The sequence below is a fragment of the Fonsecaea monophora genome, assembly GCF_001642475.1.
Source record: "Fonsecaea monophora strain CBS 269.37 chromosome Unknown Scaff2, whole genome shotgun sequence".
In the NCBI taxonomy this organism is placed as follows: domain Eukaryota; kingdom Fungi; phylum Ascomycota; class Eurotiomycetes; order Chaetothyriales; family Herpotrichiellaceae; genus Fonsecaea; species Fonsecaea monophora.
Window position 1 is genome coordinate 475,674 of NW_019173933.1, and position 16,206 is coordinate 491,879.

Here is a 16,206-nt window from a genome sequence, read left to right on the forward strand (position 1 = left end):
ACAGACGCGAAGCTGTATTGTCAAGAGAAACGTCAGTGCCATCGTAACATGGACATATTGCATTAATATAAGACTCCGTAACAACCCCAAGCCCCCAAACACCAGACTTCGGGCAATCAACGAACAGAAGCCAGAAAAGAAATACATTAGTAGCGGTAGCAGTCCACCAGGGTCAATGAGATTCCAGATTCCAAGACAGAGCAAGGACGGAGAGGAATGTGACATACGCAGCAGTCGCCGCAAAGATCTCGACTCTCCGTGCCGTGGTGAAAATAGCCAGGCAGATGGAGAACAGGGCCGAGTAGGCCAGAAGGACCCCGAGACGGTCCACCATGTTGTTGACAAAGTAGAGGGTGAAGATCGAGGCCGCGGGGATGGCCGAGGCAAGCACAACTCCTACCAGATGCGACAGGGCGCGGACATGGGTTTTGCGGTAATTGTAGATGCCACATTCGGGGTCGACAGGTCGCTGAGAGAGAGGTGGTTAGAAGGAGAGCTCGCTATCTTCGGCCACGAGGGGACTGTTGAAGCAGTTGTACGTACCTTCCATCGACGTCCTATCAAGTTGTGAAATCGCCCGACAAGTTCGTCCGACACCCATCGGGAAAAGAAGTCCTTCTCGACGGCTTCATGCGAGACAGTGACAAGATCGGAGGACCTATCGTCGCAGCTGGGATCGTCAGGATCGTGAATGTGGAAAATATCCCGTTCGACGCCTCCAAGAAAGTTGTCGCCATGGTCGCGGTGCTCGAGCCACACTCGTAGCATTTTCAGATCGTGCTTGGTGGGATTCTGCAATGTGCACAGTTCTTTGTACTGCAGGAGCGACTCGTCTAGAGAGATGTCAGAGGGATGCGGAAACTGAATGAGGGGTCCAGGAGCGTGAGCGTGAGCGTACTGTATTCCCTCAACTTGACGCGGATTTTCTGGATGATGTCCCATTGCTCAGAGGGCTCGTCGTCATCCTCCAGACCCTGGCTCAACTTATACCAGTTTCGTTGCGCTTCGATGCCTTTGAGGTCCTGCCTCTGTTCCTCTTCATTTCGTAGATCTCTCAGTTCTGTCTCAAGATGAGTGATCTCGGCCTGCAAGAACAAAAGATTCTGGGCGTTCAGTGAACCGAAGCGACGAAAGATCGCCACTTCTGGCCAGGTGCCCATCAGGTCGGACAGCTTGGGGTAACTGCCCATGCTCCAAGACCGGGTGATGCCAGCTGGCGGGGCTTGCACCACGGCGGCTTCACTCTCGACTATCGTCTCCGACGGTGACGATGATGAAGGTTTTTCCACAGACATGGCAGGTGGATGGTTGGGTCCTTAAAACGCCAAATTGAGTCAGCTACTTGATTCCTGAGGCATAAAGTGGCAATCGCGGCCCAGCAGTTTTGTATCATTCACGAGCACATGCCATCCGGCTGAAAAGATTGTGGCGGAGCAAATATGCAAGCTGAATGCACAGCCCACGCGGCGCTCCCTCCCCCTCCACGCGAGGCAGAGCCGCATATGAGGGGCTGATACGAGACCTGGCCATTTTGACGCATACAAAACCCCCGGCAGCCGAAGAAGTAAGGCTTTCTTGGATGTTCAGGCATATGTGCTCACCAACGGATGTCCACCTTGCCACCACCTCTGTCACGCATGAAAGGCCATTCTCTCTCCAGTTTTCTGCTCACTAGCTGATGCTATAGTCCCGTCAGCACCTGTGATTCCACAAGTCCCCATCCTGTACTCCCGTGCCGCCCCGGCCCTTTGGCCCGAACCCACGCGGATGGCGCCTGATCGTCGGGCGCGCCTCCGCGCCTGGTCAAACTCGTTCTTTGGCCGTGATCCTTCACCCCACCAGGATAAGAAAACGAGTGCTCTGCATCACCTGGCTTCGGCAGGTCTGGATCTTGTTATTACGCCTACTGAGGAGGAAGTATGGGCGGAACAGGCTCGAAATGCGGCCTCGACTGTTCTCCAGGAGCTGGAAAAGGTGTGCAGCGTTGATCCTTTGCAGCCCGGCCAGCTGCCACGAAGGATCACGATAGAGGTTAGCGGGTTCTCCTGGAGCTAAATACATAATACCCCGTGCTGACAACGCTTAATTACAGGTCGTGGACGATGCCCAGTCCGAGAATGGAGTCCACCCCATCACCGGCGTGGACGACAATCCATTCGATCCCCACGCACAGACGGAAGACGACGAGAGCTACTACGATTTCGAGGAGGACATATATATTGTCAAAAATGAGGAGGGCAAAATCTTTAGCCGAGCCATGATCGACACGGGCATGGATGGGAATGCAATCAGCGTCGAGAAGGCCAGGCTGACAAACATACCAATCGAGCCTTGGACCGGAGGCCAGCTTCGTGATGCCGACGGAGAGCCATTCAAGCCAGAAGGGTTACTGAAAGCTCAGTTCCATTTCAGTGGCAAGATGCAGACCAGCCGGAGCTGGCTGGTCGAGTTCATGGTTCTGCACAATCCTCCGTTCGACGTTGCCATTGGCAGGCAGTTTATCAACTCGGCGAGACTCTTCAAGAAGAGCGACGTGCTCCTGCCCATCGTGGTCGACAAGGCCAAGGATGCAAAAGCTCAGCAGATCAGCAACCAAAACGCGAAACGCGAGAGCGATCGCCAGAAGGAAGAGGAGAAAAGGCGAAAAGAGCTGAATCGCCGGAAAGAGAGGGAGAAGGCAGGTAAAAAGTGATCAGGGTCAGCGCTTCTCGGTCAGGCCTGCAACAAAACACAGAGTCGAAGTCGATGCCGTTACAAGCCCCAATGCAGAGTCTATAGTCAGGCGATTGTGAAGACACTCACAGGGCAGAATTGAGCCGAGGGACCTGACAATGCGAGATCAGAAAGGTGAAGACAGTGCTGAAGGTGACACGATACTGCTGACAACTATCGAGGTGTGAGGTCAGCCAAAAGCGAGCGATTCCAGACAGAGATATTGATTATTATTAGCCGGAAGGTTTCAGTGATTCTGGCCGGTGGAAAGGGAACTTCTCTGCTTCTATAGCGTCGACACGAAAGGCGGGCGATTAACCAGGCTACCACCACCACTACGAAGCTTGACTTGGAGAGTTTCAGAGTCTAACTAGCGACTGATATTGCCCTATGGTTAAGGTTCTCTTTAGAGTTATTCCTCCCTTCTCACCCTAATCAGACTCTAAACTCGATGCATATTATCATATCCCAATTATTCCTCTCACGACATACAATTCCTCTGCTCACAGTTGTCAGAATGAAGGGAGTAGGTTATCAAATCTGAACGGATCTCACTTCTCCTGAGACTGTGATCCACTTGATTCGACATGCCTCGCCACCCATCAATTCTACCGTCCCAGCATTCAAACTATCGTGATACGTGTCGCGCCCTCCGCTCGTACCATGCCCTCGAGCTTCATACTGCTTGAAGATTCCACGAGGCCGTCCGCTCTGGCATCTCGAGTGACTGGTACTGTGCTGAAGTTCGGGCCTCGAATCTGAAAAATAGTATCTATCGCCTTGAAATTGACCCGATTGTTCTCAGTTACCAACCTATGCAGAAGTACTGGCGCTGGAGGCCGACTCGCTGGATATCTATCAGTTCCTCCATCCTCTTGCTTGTCTGCCAGTCTTGAGAGGGAGCAGCTTCTGTCGGTGTGAGGTTATACTTTTGTTGGTAGTCTGTCATCCGTTAGTTGGGTGACTGACGTTTGGCATTTCTGACAAGGCTGGCTCACAGGGGGGGGGGGGGGGGGGGGGTTTATGTCCATGCTCAAGCCTGCATTCTTGGTCTGCGGATAACACTTCTATCGATCGAGGTCGACGACGTCGTCCTTGATCTCTCCCCGCACAATAGGCATTCACCGCTCCAGCAAGTGTTGACAAGTTTCAATTTTCTCTTCCAAAGATCCTGACACGCGGCACGGCGCGGTCTTCATCACTTTTGATATGAGCTGGGAAGAGGGGAGGGCAAAACATGGATCAGCACCTCGTACAGGGGGAGGAGCAGTACACATGATGCTCTCTTCTGTCGCAGTACACCAACTACACGGACGCAGAACAGGATGTCCGGGCTCTTCTGAAGATGAAAGACGCAGAAGATAACGAGGCTGAAGAAGGACAATCACACAATGATGTACGAGGCAAGCATGTTCAGGGCCTCGTCCGATCCGCAGCGGATCCTGCCGAGACGTGCCACAGTTTGACGAGTGTTGGACCCGGGGTAATCAACCATCACGACACTGCGAGACATTCAACTCGGAACGGCTGAACAAGGTGAACTGGCAAGCAAAATCATTAAAAGATGAGGACCGAGAATAACACCACACGTAGCCTTCTGTGTCTGGAACATCGTCTTTTCTTTCGAGCACTCCCCCACCAATCTTTTTGATTTTCGCCATTGCTCTAGCCTCTAAAGAAACCGTTTTTCCCGCCCTCAAAGGGCATAAATGTCACAAACAATGTGCCATGATCGTCGTCCATGTCAGATACGTCCGGACCTCCCTTTTCGGGTCGTGAATCCCTTAAAACACCCATTTCAGCTTGTTGGTACGATGGCCCCTGCACATATATATCCCCGGATTTTTCAGAGTTGTTGGTGTGATCGGTTTGTGGAACTTGTAAATGAAACAAGCTACATCGCGCAATAGGTCAGCGCTTGCTTTTTAAATGCTCGAGCAGCATCCACATATCCATAATTGCGATTCCAAGAGTCAGCATATCCAAACTCGGGTCGGCCTGAAGACCGATCAGCTCATTGCGAGCCCTGTCTCATGTCTTCTGTGTTTATGTCTCATCCCTCAGCACTGCGGGTGCGCCGAACTGATCGGCAATTTCCGTCCTGTACCGTGCCAGGAAGAGACCACCAAAAATCCGCAGATATTCCTGGCAGAAAGCAGTCAGAATCACTGCTTTGAATCGGACTGGACGCGTTTCAGGAGAGGTTCCGCACCCCAGGGATCCGTACCGACGAGATGAAACCTTTCAACCACCCATTCATATCGGCAAGCACTGTTGTAACATCCTTCCAGCGCCGCCTGACCCAGTCTTCCACCCGTCGATCTTTGTATCCCTTCCACCTCGCCCACATGACGAAGAGGAATACCAGACTTGCATCAATCATGATTTGCCGCACGAGTGCCCAGGCCAGCCATTTGACCCACGTTGATATTCGATAGAATATTCTTCTCCGCCTGGAGGTCTCCTCGGGAGAGAAAGAGGAAGAGGACAGTAAGTGGTTTGCGGACAGTTGTTCTCGTAATGCAGCTACCTCGGTCGAGAGGTGTTTTAGGTGAGATTCAATGCGACTTCGCCAGTCAGGATCAGAAGTCGCTTGCCGTGAAGCGGACAAAGGGCCGATCACTGCATGGGTTACGGGGTCCACCTCTTCGCTCTCCACAATATCATCGCTCCCTCCTTGTGACACCGGTGATAGGACTCGTAGTCGACTGGGGTCGGAATTTAACCTGCTCAAGCTTTCGCCTTCTCTTCGCGTACTTTGACCGGGAGGTAGGCTTCCAAAGCTCGTTGTTTGCCCCAGCCCAGCCCGCTCCAGTCGTCTTGTCGGCGACTCTGCGTCTTCATCCTCTGAGCTCCCACTTTGGCTTTTGATCTGGTTCCAAACAAATTCCAGTTCCGCCACCAGCTCACGGGACTCCTGCGTGCCCGAGGCATATTCCTTCATGGTCTCTATTAGTGTACTGATGTAGCGTCGTTTCGCTTCGGTGCGGGACATGCCGGCACAAGCATGCCATGCGTCCCATTTCTCAATTTCGGCCTCGGCCTCTCGCACACGTAGGTCTCGAGATGCGTAGCGGTGAACGTTATTTGACTTGGAGTTATTTGGATCCGGCGAAACAGAGGGCAAGGTAGGACGGGGAAGGATGGATTCGACGTCGCCCTCCATCGACTGTTTATAGAGGCCATAGAGACGTAGGCGGGCAGAAGGAGGTGGTCGGGAGGAGCCCGTTCGAGGAAGACGACGGACTGTGGCGAGAGCATGGACAAAGACGCGGTCTGTAGGGGAGGAAGTGAGACTCTGGCCGTGTGCCCTCATGATATCAGAGACGCAGTTGAGACATACCCACAGAGTCCGACATGGCGCCAACTGCGCCCGAGGCCTGCTTGCCTCTCTTTACAAAGCAGCGCCGATAAGGATTAATTCAATGTCAAAGGGAGGATGTCATTCAGATGTCTGGCGCGGAAGATGGCATGCGGAGAAGGGGGGCAATTCCGTAGTCGCGTGAGAGGGCTGAGATGAATTTGGACGAGAAGAAAAGATGCCGGGCGATACAGTCGTGAATATAGATCATCAGGAGAAGTATGCACAATGGAAGTAAAATGGGTAGATACTATGTCAAAGGCAGCCGCATAGCTGACTGACTGCCGAAGTTTGACGAGGACAGTATCGCGTTGATTTGAGCAATCAATTCTTTGATCATTTGGATTTTCGGGATCTCTCCAAAGGCCTCGGCCTGCGGTTACGGCGCCACATGTGACGGCTGCGCGCCAATATAACACGGTACGCAATACGAGGTACATTCCACCATCCATCAACAATCCCTTTTGATTTCACCATTTCCCCTCGTCGATACATCTCTCCAGCAACATACGGTACAAATCTATCCTCCAACCCTCTCTGGCTGCGACTTGCCACTCAGCTCCGTAGTTTCGCGGGCGATCCCGTGCGACGGCTGCTCAGGATCACTGTGCGCACCTTGTCGGTTTCTGGTCGACTCTTTCGGCGCCTCTCCCCCCATGGCATACTTGCTCAAATCTGCATACTTGACGGTGTTTAGAGCGCTCTCGTGCGAGGCATGAAGATGCACTCGCGGTACCGTCGACTGTGATATTTGTCCCTTTTGCGCTGCATCAAATGCTTCCTTCCACCGATGTGCACAGAGACACCATTTCATTCCGTCTTTGACGCCGGCATCGCCAAGGTTATTGCCTCTCGAGTTCGTAAAGTCCAGAAACTCTTGGTTCACCGTGGCTGCTACCGAATGGTTTCCCTTGTCCTCAGGTCCGGTTCTGCAGTATCCGTCACGAAAGAAGCCGGTAGGAGGGTCTCTCGAGTGCATTGCCAGCTGTCCACCGGCGACTGATAGCATGTCAGTGTGAATTGACAAGAAATGGAGCTAAGAAGGCGCACCATTCTTATTCTTCATCATTTCCTTGCTTGAGGTCTGTGGAGACGCAGCCATCTTGGAGGGATTGCTCTAGTTGGCTGTAGCGTACCTCTAACAGTCTCTGCAGTATTATGTCGAGTCGAGGCTCTGATACCAAAATATCTTCAAGAGACGAAAATCGAGGAAGGGAAGCTCGAGACATCTTCGAAGCCTCACACTCTTTTTACAGTCCCGGACAAAATGATCAAGCTTGTGGTTATGAGATCATGACGTTTTCCGGAGTGTTTACATCACCAGAAGCTCAAACACGATCCTGTGCGGCACAGATCGAAACTCATTAATGACAGCATGAATCGTCGCTTTTGGTACCTTTCAAGAAACTGTGGAAGAGAATGGAGCAGACAGCCCCTCGCCTCTGCACTTCATCTGTGCGCGAAAGAAGCAGACAATACTTGGTAATGCTCCACACGCTGGCTCCAGTTCATCGTACGAGCACCAACATGTATCGATAAGATAAGACCCTGATCGGACTCAGTAGCCGTCAGCTTCGCGATCAGCAGACGCGTTATACGCCGTACTATACGCCTGGTATGCATGGAATGCCTTGTATGCACGGCACCATTCTGAATCTCGCCTCGATAATTTATCAAAAATAACAATGGATATACGCGCAGGACCCTCAATGGAATCCACCCAAGACAGCATCCGCCATGACCGGAGTCTGTCTCTCCTCCCCGGGGAATGCACCTCGGCAATGTACCCGGAGCTGCGGAGAGCCACCGCGGGGAGATGTACAGGGTATCAATGACTGAGCTCGTTAGGGTATCGATTATGCCCCCTGACGCCGGCGTCGATCCCTCCCTTTATCCCCAGATCTCTCCAGGAAAGCTGTGTTGCCCAGAAACCATATTAGAGGTGTATCTCCCCCCCGCTAAAGCCGCTGGAACAACGCCCAGGAGTATTCCATCTCTCTCCCCAAAGTATATTTCAATAGCTCTAGGTTGCAAACCACCGGTTCTCTGCTATGCTCAACAAGCATGGCTTACAAAAAGATGAAATTGCACATGAAGATGTCATGAACCCTATCGCCGTAGACGGCGCTGTCGAGGTAGCGGCCCAGAATGTATCTCTACAAAACGACCCGAGAAATGCACCAATCTCCGACGCCGATGGCATTGAACATCGATACTTGACCTTTGAAACAGATATTCCGCTGAACCCGGTCCTACCATCTGGGGCCAAGAATGAACTTCCGCCCTGTCCAAATCTGCGTGACTATGACAACCCATTTACCTGGTCACTGACGCGGAAGAACCTCATGACATACCTCTCCTGCTCAGTCAACATCACGGCCGCATATTCCGCCGGCTCTTATGCATCGCCAACCGCACAGCTGACTGAAAAGTGGGGGATCTCTGCCGTGGCATACAAGACTGGCATCACTATTTTCACGGCTGGGTTTGGGGTTGCTCCTATGATACTGGCACCATTTTCGGAGATCAATGGAAGGAGACCTGTCTTCATCTTCACTGGAATCCTCTTTGTCATATGTCAGATTGGGTGTGCGGTGACCGACTCCTTCGCAGGGATGCTGCTGGCTCGGTTCTTTCTCGGTGTTGGGGGATCCACGTTCTCTACCATGGTGGGAGGTATTCTCGCAGATATCTGGGTTACAGCTGACCGGAATGGTCCTATGGTCCTCTTCACGGGAGCCACCTTGTTTGGCACCGGTCTTGGGCCTCTGGTGTCCGGGTTCGTTGCACAACGCACGTCGTGGCGTTGGGTGTTCTGGATCCAAGTCATCACTAGTGGTACCCTGGTCAGTCTTGTCACCATCTTCTTCAAGGAAACGCGTGGTGGCATCATCCTCAGTCGCAAGGCGAAACTGCTGAACAAATGGTACGAGCAGCTGGAAGCCGCAGGAGCTTTGGGGATGGAAGTGGAAGCTGAGGGTAAGGAGCTGGAAAAGGGCGGCTCGAAGAGGTGTTGCCGGATCCGATGGAAAGTGAGGTCAGACGAAGACCGAATGTCGATATCCAGGATGATCGCCGTCTCCCTTTACCGACCTTTCAACATGCTCGTCACTGAGCCCGTGGTGTTCTGGTTCAGTCTCTGGATCTCGTTCTCTTGGGCTGTGCTCTACCTGCAATTCGGGTCGATCCCTCTGGTGTTTGAGGTCAACCACGGCTTCAGCTTAGAACAGACTGGGGCGATATTCACAGCCATGTGCGTTGGAGCCATTGTCTCCACGGTCCTGAGCATCTGGCAGGAGAAATGGGCCGCCAAGCACTATCCCGTCAAGATCAACGGCAGTCCCGAGGGCAGGCTGATGTTCACGTGCATCGAATCTGCCTTCATGCCAATCGGGCTATTCTGGTTCGGGTGGACGTGTTACTCGTCCATCCACTGGATCGTCCCTACCATCGCCATCAGCGTTGCCACGATGGGCATCTTCAGCATCTTCCTCGGCACCTTCAACTACACGGCCGACTGCTATCACACGTACGCGAGCTCGGCCCTGGCGGCGTCGGGAATTTGCCGAAACCTCCTGGGCGGATCTTTTCCACTGGTAACAAATCAGCTGTTCACGAACCTGGGGTTCCAGGCCGCAAGCAGCCTTTTGGGCGCCATCGGACTCGCATTGACTCTTGTTCCTTGGGTGCTGGTCCTGTACGGCCCAAAGATCAGGGCCAGAAGCAAGATTGCGAGCTCATTTACTTGAACCGACACTTGCTTGCTGGTTGCAGAGTATGATTTCCCACAAAGTGTATGCGGGAAGACAGATTCAGATACGCTCAGGCATCTGTCTCTAGAGCCAATACCCGCCCTGCACGTCAGAGCACCAAGTTGTCTCCGTGGCCTGGTCAAGCAATAGGGACATGTCGGCGGTGGACCTTCGTCCGCGACCACTCACGTCCGACAAGCTTGATCAAAATAGCTAGAGTGACGGAATCTTTAAACTAAAACTGGAACCCGTTGACGCCGATCTCCAACAGATGAGAGAGCGTTGTAAAGCTACCCTACCCTCCTATGATCTGCATGTGCAACATGCCGTTGTCGTCCTCACGGAACGAGCAGTCGGCCGGGAACAGTCGGGAGGACACCGAGCGAGCGTCATCAGAGCACCCGTCCACAGGGTGGTAGAGGAAATAGGGCAAAAGGGGCTAGGTCGAGACAAGAAGTGTCTGTGCGGCACAAGGAGAATGGATGGAATGGACTGACGATGAGGGAGGTCACGGCACCGTGTACACGTAAGTGTAGACCGTGTAGCTGGCTTGATCTGCCTCTATCGAGGTAGACCTAAATATGAAGTATACATGGTCCTGCTCACTTGCTTGCCCACCATCACCTTGTACTTTTGCTTGGTACTTCGTGACTCCCGTCCTAACAAGTACTCAGTACTTCTCCACGCGACACGTCGTGACGCGCTGTCCCGTGACAAGTTCACAGCTACGAGGATCCTTCGTGGAGAGAATGCAGCGGACAGTCTCGTGTCAAAGATAAATGCCAACTAGTACAACAGTACAAGGTATGTTTTTCATAAAAGCTCGCTTTGTTGGATAATTCCTCGTTGTAATGGGGGTATCGATCGTTGTCGTAACAATACAAGATAAGCAAGCACACTGTGATCGTAACACACAAGTCCCATCCGTACATGACCGCCAGAGCGGCAGGTCCAGATTCTGAGACCGACCCCTGAACAACCATATCTCCTCGTCCTCAATACCATGAGGCTTCCACTCCATTATGGCTCGGCGCGGCCAAGCCAAGGGGCGTTGTAACCGATTCACGGTCTTTTGAGTAAATTAAAACAAGTCATCCACTCATGACGTTTGTCGTCTGCCGTTGAACGCCGTTCCTCATCTCCATCTAATGTGCAAATCGTTGAAAATCTCCCAAATGCGCCGGCCCGTTTGCTGTATGAATGGAAGTAGATCACCAAAACAATCTTCTCTGCATATCATTCGTGAAAAACCCTGTGTCGACCTCCATCGGTCCGCTCTCCACGGCCATGGTGTTCCCCATACCGCTCATTCCCATACCGTTGTTTAAGGTCTGAGCCTGTGCCCAGCTTGAGTCCGCAAAGCTCTGTAACAAGAGAGCCTCGGCACCGATTCCCACACCATTGACATTGGGACTTGAGGTGTTGTTATTGGGCGAGCTGGTGTTGGATAAAAATGAGGACAGAGATTGCCAATTGGGGGTCGATGTTTGGCTGTGGCCTGTTTGTTGTTGCTGGGCGTTTGAGGTTGTAGGGAGATTTGGTTGTGAAAGCGAATGTTGAGGTACATTCACGGGGGTGCTTGCGCCGCTGCGGTACGAATCTGTGCTCATCGACCGGAAAGCGCCTGACTGAGCATGACCATGTCCGTGACGAGAGAGATCGACCGATCCGGGGCGCGAATGACTCGCTGCGTTCAAGGAGTGGAGGGGATTATGGGCATGGCCGTCGTCGATGGAGTTGCGGAAAGAAGACTGACTTTGCACATTGGAACCGGAATGTAAGGCGCAGTCCTCTTGCCATTTGCGGATGTTATCAACGCTGTCAAGAGGGAATTGTTCCCAGTATTCAATCCCAGTCTTCTTATTCAAGACCGGGGGACTACTTCTCATTGTGTGAGGACCAGGGGAGGGCGAGTCACGGGTTTTGAGACCAAGCATATTGAGATTAGTTGTTGAGGGGGTGGAAGTGAGAGAATCGGTGGCGCATTTTAGTTGTTCGGTGGAGATGATGGGTAGCAGGGCGAGAAGGAGCGATTCCGCTTCATGGAGGCGGTGCTCAAGGCCTTCGATGTAGCCCTTAGCAGGACCTCTGAGTGGCAGTGTTAGTTCCATGCAGTAGACTGGAAGAAGAGGAGGGAAGCCCTGCGCCGGATGGCACACCTGAGTTGGGTCAGACATACCTTTTTCTTTGTTCTGGCCATGTACATGGTATGCCTGCAGCATGACATTGTGAGCAGCCGGACCTGTCAATAGAAACAAAGTCAGTCACATTGCCCTTGTCGCATCCTTTCATGACATTGCAAAGTAAAACACATCAGTAAAAAGCCAATTCCCCCGTCGTACGTCCATGTCCAAGGCATTGTTCAGTTGACCAACGTGACCACCCTGATGGACAATTGGTGGATGTGGTATCAGGGCTAACCCCCGACTTCAAATCATTGTGCCAAAACGATTTAGCAAGCAATGAAATCCCCGCGAACAGCAACTGGAGGTGAGATTCTGGGGTAGGAAGGTATGGTTGGGTATAAAAGCAAAGCCCGTCCTCGATTTCTGTCGACCTTCCTCTTGACACCACCTGGTTGAAGAACAAAGAGGTCGAACTCACCGATCACCGCTGCACTATTACCCAAATCTTGTCAGCATACGTCTTTTAATGTTCAGCTTGATGATCCGCCAAATCTTAAGCTACCTTTTTACAGTAGAAGAAGAGGCAGGTCCGGATCTCAATCATTGAGAGGACTCCTGAGCCTAGAGTGGTGATAACTACATACCTTTTGTTTTTTGGTACGGCACCCGTTGCAGGCACCACTTATCCGAGTGGGCATGTTGGATAGATGTGGAAAAGGTTGGTTGTTCAATACAGAGAGCCTTCGAAGCCCTGATGGATGATGAGTGGACGAGGCCGTGGGCTTTTCTCAGTCTTAAAGGACGATGTCAAAGTGCAAGACGTCGGGTCAGGCCTTTCTGGGATGGATTTGGGGGACTGCTGGCCTACGGCACTGGGGATTGATTATGGTAATCCCAGAAACAGAGAAGCCCGTTGGGTGAGGTCGGAGCAATGCGGAGTCAGGTGAATAACCTTCGTAATAGTCGAATTGCGTAGCCGTGTCAGCGAATGGCAGGACTGGCTGCCGGTTCCTCGTAAATAAGGCAAAGCCTGACTAAGTGTGTGCGTCGCCGAGCGGCAGGTGGATTGGCGTGGAACACAAGCTGGAGACTGGCGCGACAATATGTCCGCAGGACTTCTTCCAGGATCACGTTGACTGAACAAGATCTTGAATTCCTGTCGAAAAAGATAGCCTGACACGTTGGTCAACTAACAACGGAGGGCCGGAAAGTGATCCGACGTCCTTGTCTGGCTTGATGTTGTCGGGGTTGTCAGTATTCTAGTGGTATTGTGGCGCTGCAAGTGTACGACTGATGAGTGCCTCGGTGACTGATATCCGATGCAAGTCAGAAGGAAAGGACCTTGCTTGGTAGATAGAAAACGCGAAAGTGGGTTGATGAGCCGGGATCCTGATGATTGATATAGAGCCTCGACCTAAGTAGCCAGACGGTGTACCAGTATCCCCGTAGTTTTTTAACAGACGATGCGACACAATTTCCGCACACCCGTGTGAAAGTTTATTCCGTCACTTATGTCACTCAGCCTGGGTCAAGAAAGGAGCCTTGGTATATACACGAGGTCCAACAATGAAAGAGTGGAATCGGTCACAGCTCAAGGATGGATGTCCGGGCAATAGTTCGGACACAGGGCTTTTGGGGCGACGGGTCGCTGATCAGTGTGGGAAGCTTACGCTCGGATAGGGACGTTTCTTTCTGGAGGATTGAAAACGCGGATATTGGTCGGGGGTGGCTGTGACGATGTACGATTGGATCGCCTGACGGGGAGAGAGGGAGGTTCAGTTTCAGGGAGAGAAGGACGAGATCTGTTGCGTCATGGGGAGGAGGATGTGAGAGACAAGATCGAAGAGTGCCCCTGTGAGGGAAAGGAATGGGGCCCAGGTGGCGGTCTGTGCAAGGAACCATAGGGCGAGGAAAGGCTCAAAAAAAGGCCGCATAAGATGTTGCAGTGGTCTTGAGTGGTGCAGACAACTGCGGTGCGGCGAGGAGCCAATCCAGATGAAACCGTGAGTGGACGCCGCCTGAAAGGACCACGCAAGCCCTTCAAATGGCAGTTGAACTAAGGGCGCAGGGGAGGTGCAGGAGCGAGCATGTCGCCTAACATCAGCGCTGACTCACGGGGGGTGGGTGGGTGGATATGGTGGGCGATGGCCAGACCCAAGGGAACAGGTAGAAGAGAGAGGGAATTGCAGATGGAAGTTTCTAATGCTAGCCTAAGCCAGATGGAAGAAAGTGTGCCGGAGAGTGAGCGATCAGGAACAAGGACCAAGAGCTGTTGAGGTAAAAGCAACAAACTTTGACAAGAAAAGTTCACTTTGGCAGAGGGGGAGTGTAGGGAGTAGGTTGTTACATTACTAGGTATGGCGGTACCTAGGAACTAATTAGGCGATACTGGTGAAGCCCAGATAGGCAGTTCGTGGCTTGCTTGCTTGTTTAGTGCCCGCCGAGGGGTTCTTGTCAGTAGGTTTCTGAGGGGTTTGGCTGATGGGAAGGCACATAGGTTCTATTGGCTCCGAAGAACTCTCAATTTCACGCCTGGAGTAACGTTTTGCCGGGGACCACCACGCCGCCTGAGCAGTATTTGTGAGGGGTGCAACGCCCCTATCGTTTGCTCCTGGGCCTCTTCCTCCTCACCACGACCTCGTGCGAGGACTGGCATCGTGAGATGGAAGACCGACGTCATCCCGTTGGGATCCTCAAAGAGTCTCCAGACAACATGCAGATCTTCGATTCAATCGACACTATGTACCTTTTCAATCCTGCTGTCCATTCAGAGACCTGTTGCTCCGTATCTACTGAGATCCGACATGTGACAACCAGACGGTGTCACAAGTGTCAGAACACCACCTAGCGAAGCTGCCGGACTTCCGTAGGCGGGAAAGATCAAGAAGAGAAATGTCCCCATCGGTATCGCGGAAACCGACGGGGAACCTCGACGAGTTCCAGCGTGTTTATGGCCAGCAAAGAACTTCCTATTACAAGGTAGACTCATACAAGTACTTGTTACATGTGGGTAGCAACGTGGCCTACAGCCATAGTTCTTGTTTTCTTGTCTTGCGCTGATCCGAATCTCCCCTTTGCCTTTGTGTCGCCCTCAACAACACTGACTTATTCATTGTCTCATTGGAAATAGAAGCATGATTAAGGCTTCCAAGAGAGGAGGCTCGCGCTCCTCATTCCGCTATGCACCCTCGCCAAGGTTTCGACCATTTTAAACCCGAATCTATGCGGCTCCGAGCATTAGTCAATTACGAGGACCAAGAGTCAACCCTCCTCTGACACCTTGGTGCCTTTGTTGTGAGCGTGAAGAGCGGAAACCTCGAATGACAAAGAGTATGACGGGATTCTCAATCTCGGGTGGATCTGAGTGTTTATAGCTCAGATTGTATATCTGACGCAGGGATTGTCACTTGCTGGTAGGGAACTCGTTTGAAAAACGGGATCAGCGGGTGCTGTCCAGTTGCCCTTGAATGCTACCCCTTGGAGTGCGGAGGTGCTTGCTTGAGTGAATCCTCGTTCCTTAATTTCGAGCATTTGCCGTTGATGGGAAATATGATCTCGAGATCTAATGCCTATCGAACACCGAGTGGTCTGGTATGTTGGGTGCTTATGCCCTTCTCTTGCGGTTGCCGTCACATTCTAGGTGAGTGAGGAGGCACGATTAGGTTGTAGAACATCCAAATGAATGTTCGGACATGTCTTTGGTGTGTTCGTCGGTGGTATCGTATGTGGCAGAGCATTCTTTGCTTTGTCTCAACCGTCTGTCGGTATCTATTGGAGTGGACGGACAAGACGAGGTAGGATCAGGGTGAGCTGGACAGAGACAAGATATATGTCAGACGTGGTGATGCGAAGCGAGGTCTTGGGTGCGGTGGTTTCAGTGTGGCAGTGACTGAAGCTTTGACTGTCCAAAGCTGCAGAGATGGTGTACTTTGTACAAGTAGGCCTCTGTTCTTTTCCACCCCTTCTTCTCGGGTCTGAATGTCTCTTGTAACCTGAGGTATTTTGTATATGTGAGAGGCTGAAGGTCAAGACATTCTCACCTGAACGACAAGTCAAAAGAGGATGACATGCTTCTCCCTACGACCATTTCTCTCTTGCGGGTTGCAGGTTTCCTTCCCTGTGGTCTACTGTCTCGCGACAATCATAAGATACAACCCAATCAGGAGCCATGGCGAGATCCGGAAACAGGGAATTGGAGCCACGCCACCTATTTGGACCTAGCAAACCTGTTCCCCAGACTGGCTTGCGTGGCTTG

The 16,206-nt window shown here is 52.1% G+C and overlaps 6 protein-coding genes across 6 annotated transcripts; 2 read left to right on the top strand and 4 right to left on the bottom strand.

Moving 5' to 3' along the window:
• Positions 1-172: 172 nt before the first annotated feature.
• On the bottom strand, positions 173-1,295 carry AYO21_00562 (hypothetical protein; the record flags this gene model as incomplete). Its single annotated transcript, XM_022650552.1, has 3 exons — positions 173-469; positions 544-833; positions 899-1,295. 3 exons carry the CDS (start codon positions 1,293-1,295, stop codon positions 173-175), a joined length of 984 nt encoding a protein of 327 aa, XP_022517166.1.
• A 472-nt stretch (positions 1,296-1,767) lies between these two features.
• On the top strand, positions 1,768-2,692 carry AYO21_00563 (hypothetical protein; the record flags this gene model as incomplete). Its single annotated transcript, XM_022650553.1, has 2 exons — positions 1,768-2,031; positions 2,093-2,692. The coding sequence occupies 2 exons, from the start codon at positions 1,768-1,770 to the stop codon at positions 2,690-2,692; spliced, it is 864 nt and encodes a 287-aa protein (XP_022517167.1).
• Positions 2,693-4,758: 2,066 nt separating this feature from the next.
• On the bottom strand, positions 4,759-6,071 carry AYO21_00564 (hypothetical protein; the record flags this gene model as incomplete). Its single annotated transcript, XM_022650554.1, has 3 exons — positions 4,759-4,857; positions 4,940-5,988; positions 6,056-6,071. 3 exons carry the CDS (start codon positions 6,069-6,071, stop codon positions 4,759-4,761), a joined length of 1,164 nt encoding a protein of 387 aa, XP_022517168.1.
• Positions 6,072-6,593: 522 nt separating this feature from the next.
• AYO21_00565 (hypothetical protein) lies at positions 6,594-7,175 on the bottom strand (the record flags this gene model as incomplete). The annotated part of the gene is made up of 2 exons (XM_022650555.1): positions 6,594-7,072; positions 7,124-7,175. 2 exons carry the CDS (start codon positions 7,173-7,175, stop codon positions 6,594-6,596), a joined length of 531 nt encoding a protein of 176 aa, XP_022517169.1.
• Positions 7,176-8,124: 949 nt separating this feature from the next.
• Positions 8,125-9,822, top strand: AYO21_00566 (hypothetical protein; the record flags this gene model as incomplete). Its single annotated transcript, XM_022650556.1, has 1 exon — positions 8,125-9,822. One exon carries the CDS (start codon positions 8,125-8,127, stop codon positions 9,820-9,822), a length of 1,698 nt encoding a protein of 565 aa, XP_022517170.1.
• Positions 9,823-11,036: 1,214 nt separating this feature from the next.
• Positions 11,037-12,002, bottom strand: AYO21_00567 (hypothetical protein; the record flags this gene model as incomplete). The annotated part of the gene is made up of 1 exon (XM_022650557.1): positions 11,037-12,002. One exon carries the CDS (start codon positions 12,000-12,002, stop codon positions 11,037-11,039), a length of 966 nt encoding a protein of 321 aa, XP_022517171.1.
• Between the last annotated feature and the right edge of the window lie 4,204 nt (positions 12,003-16,206).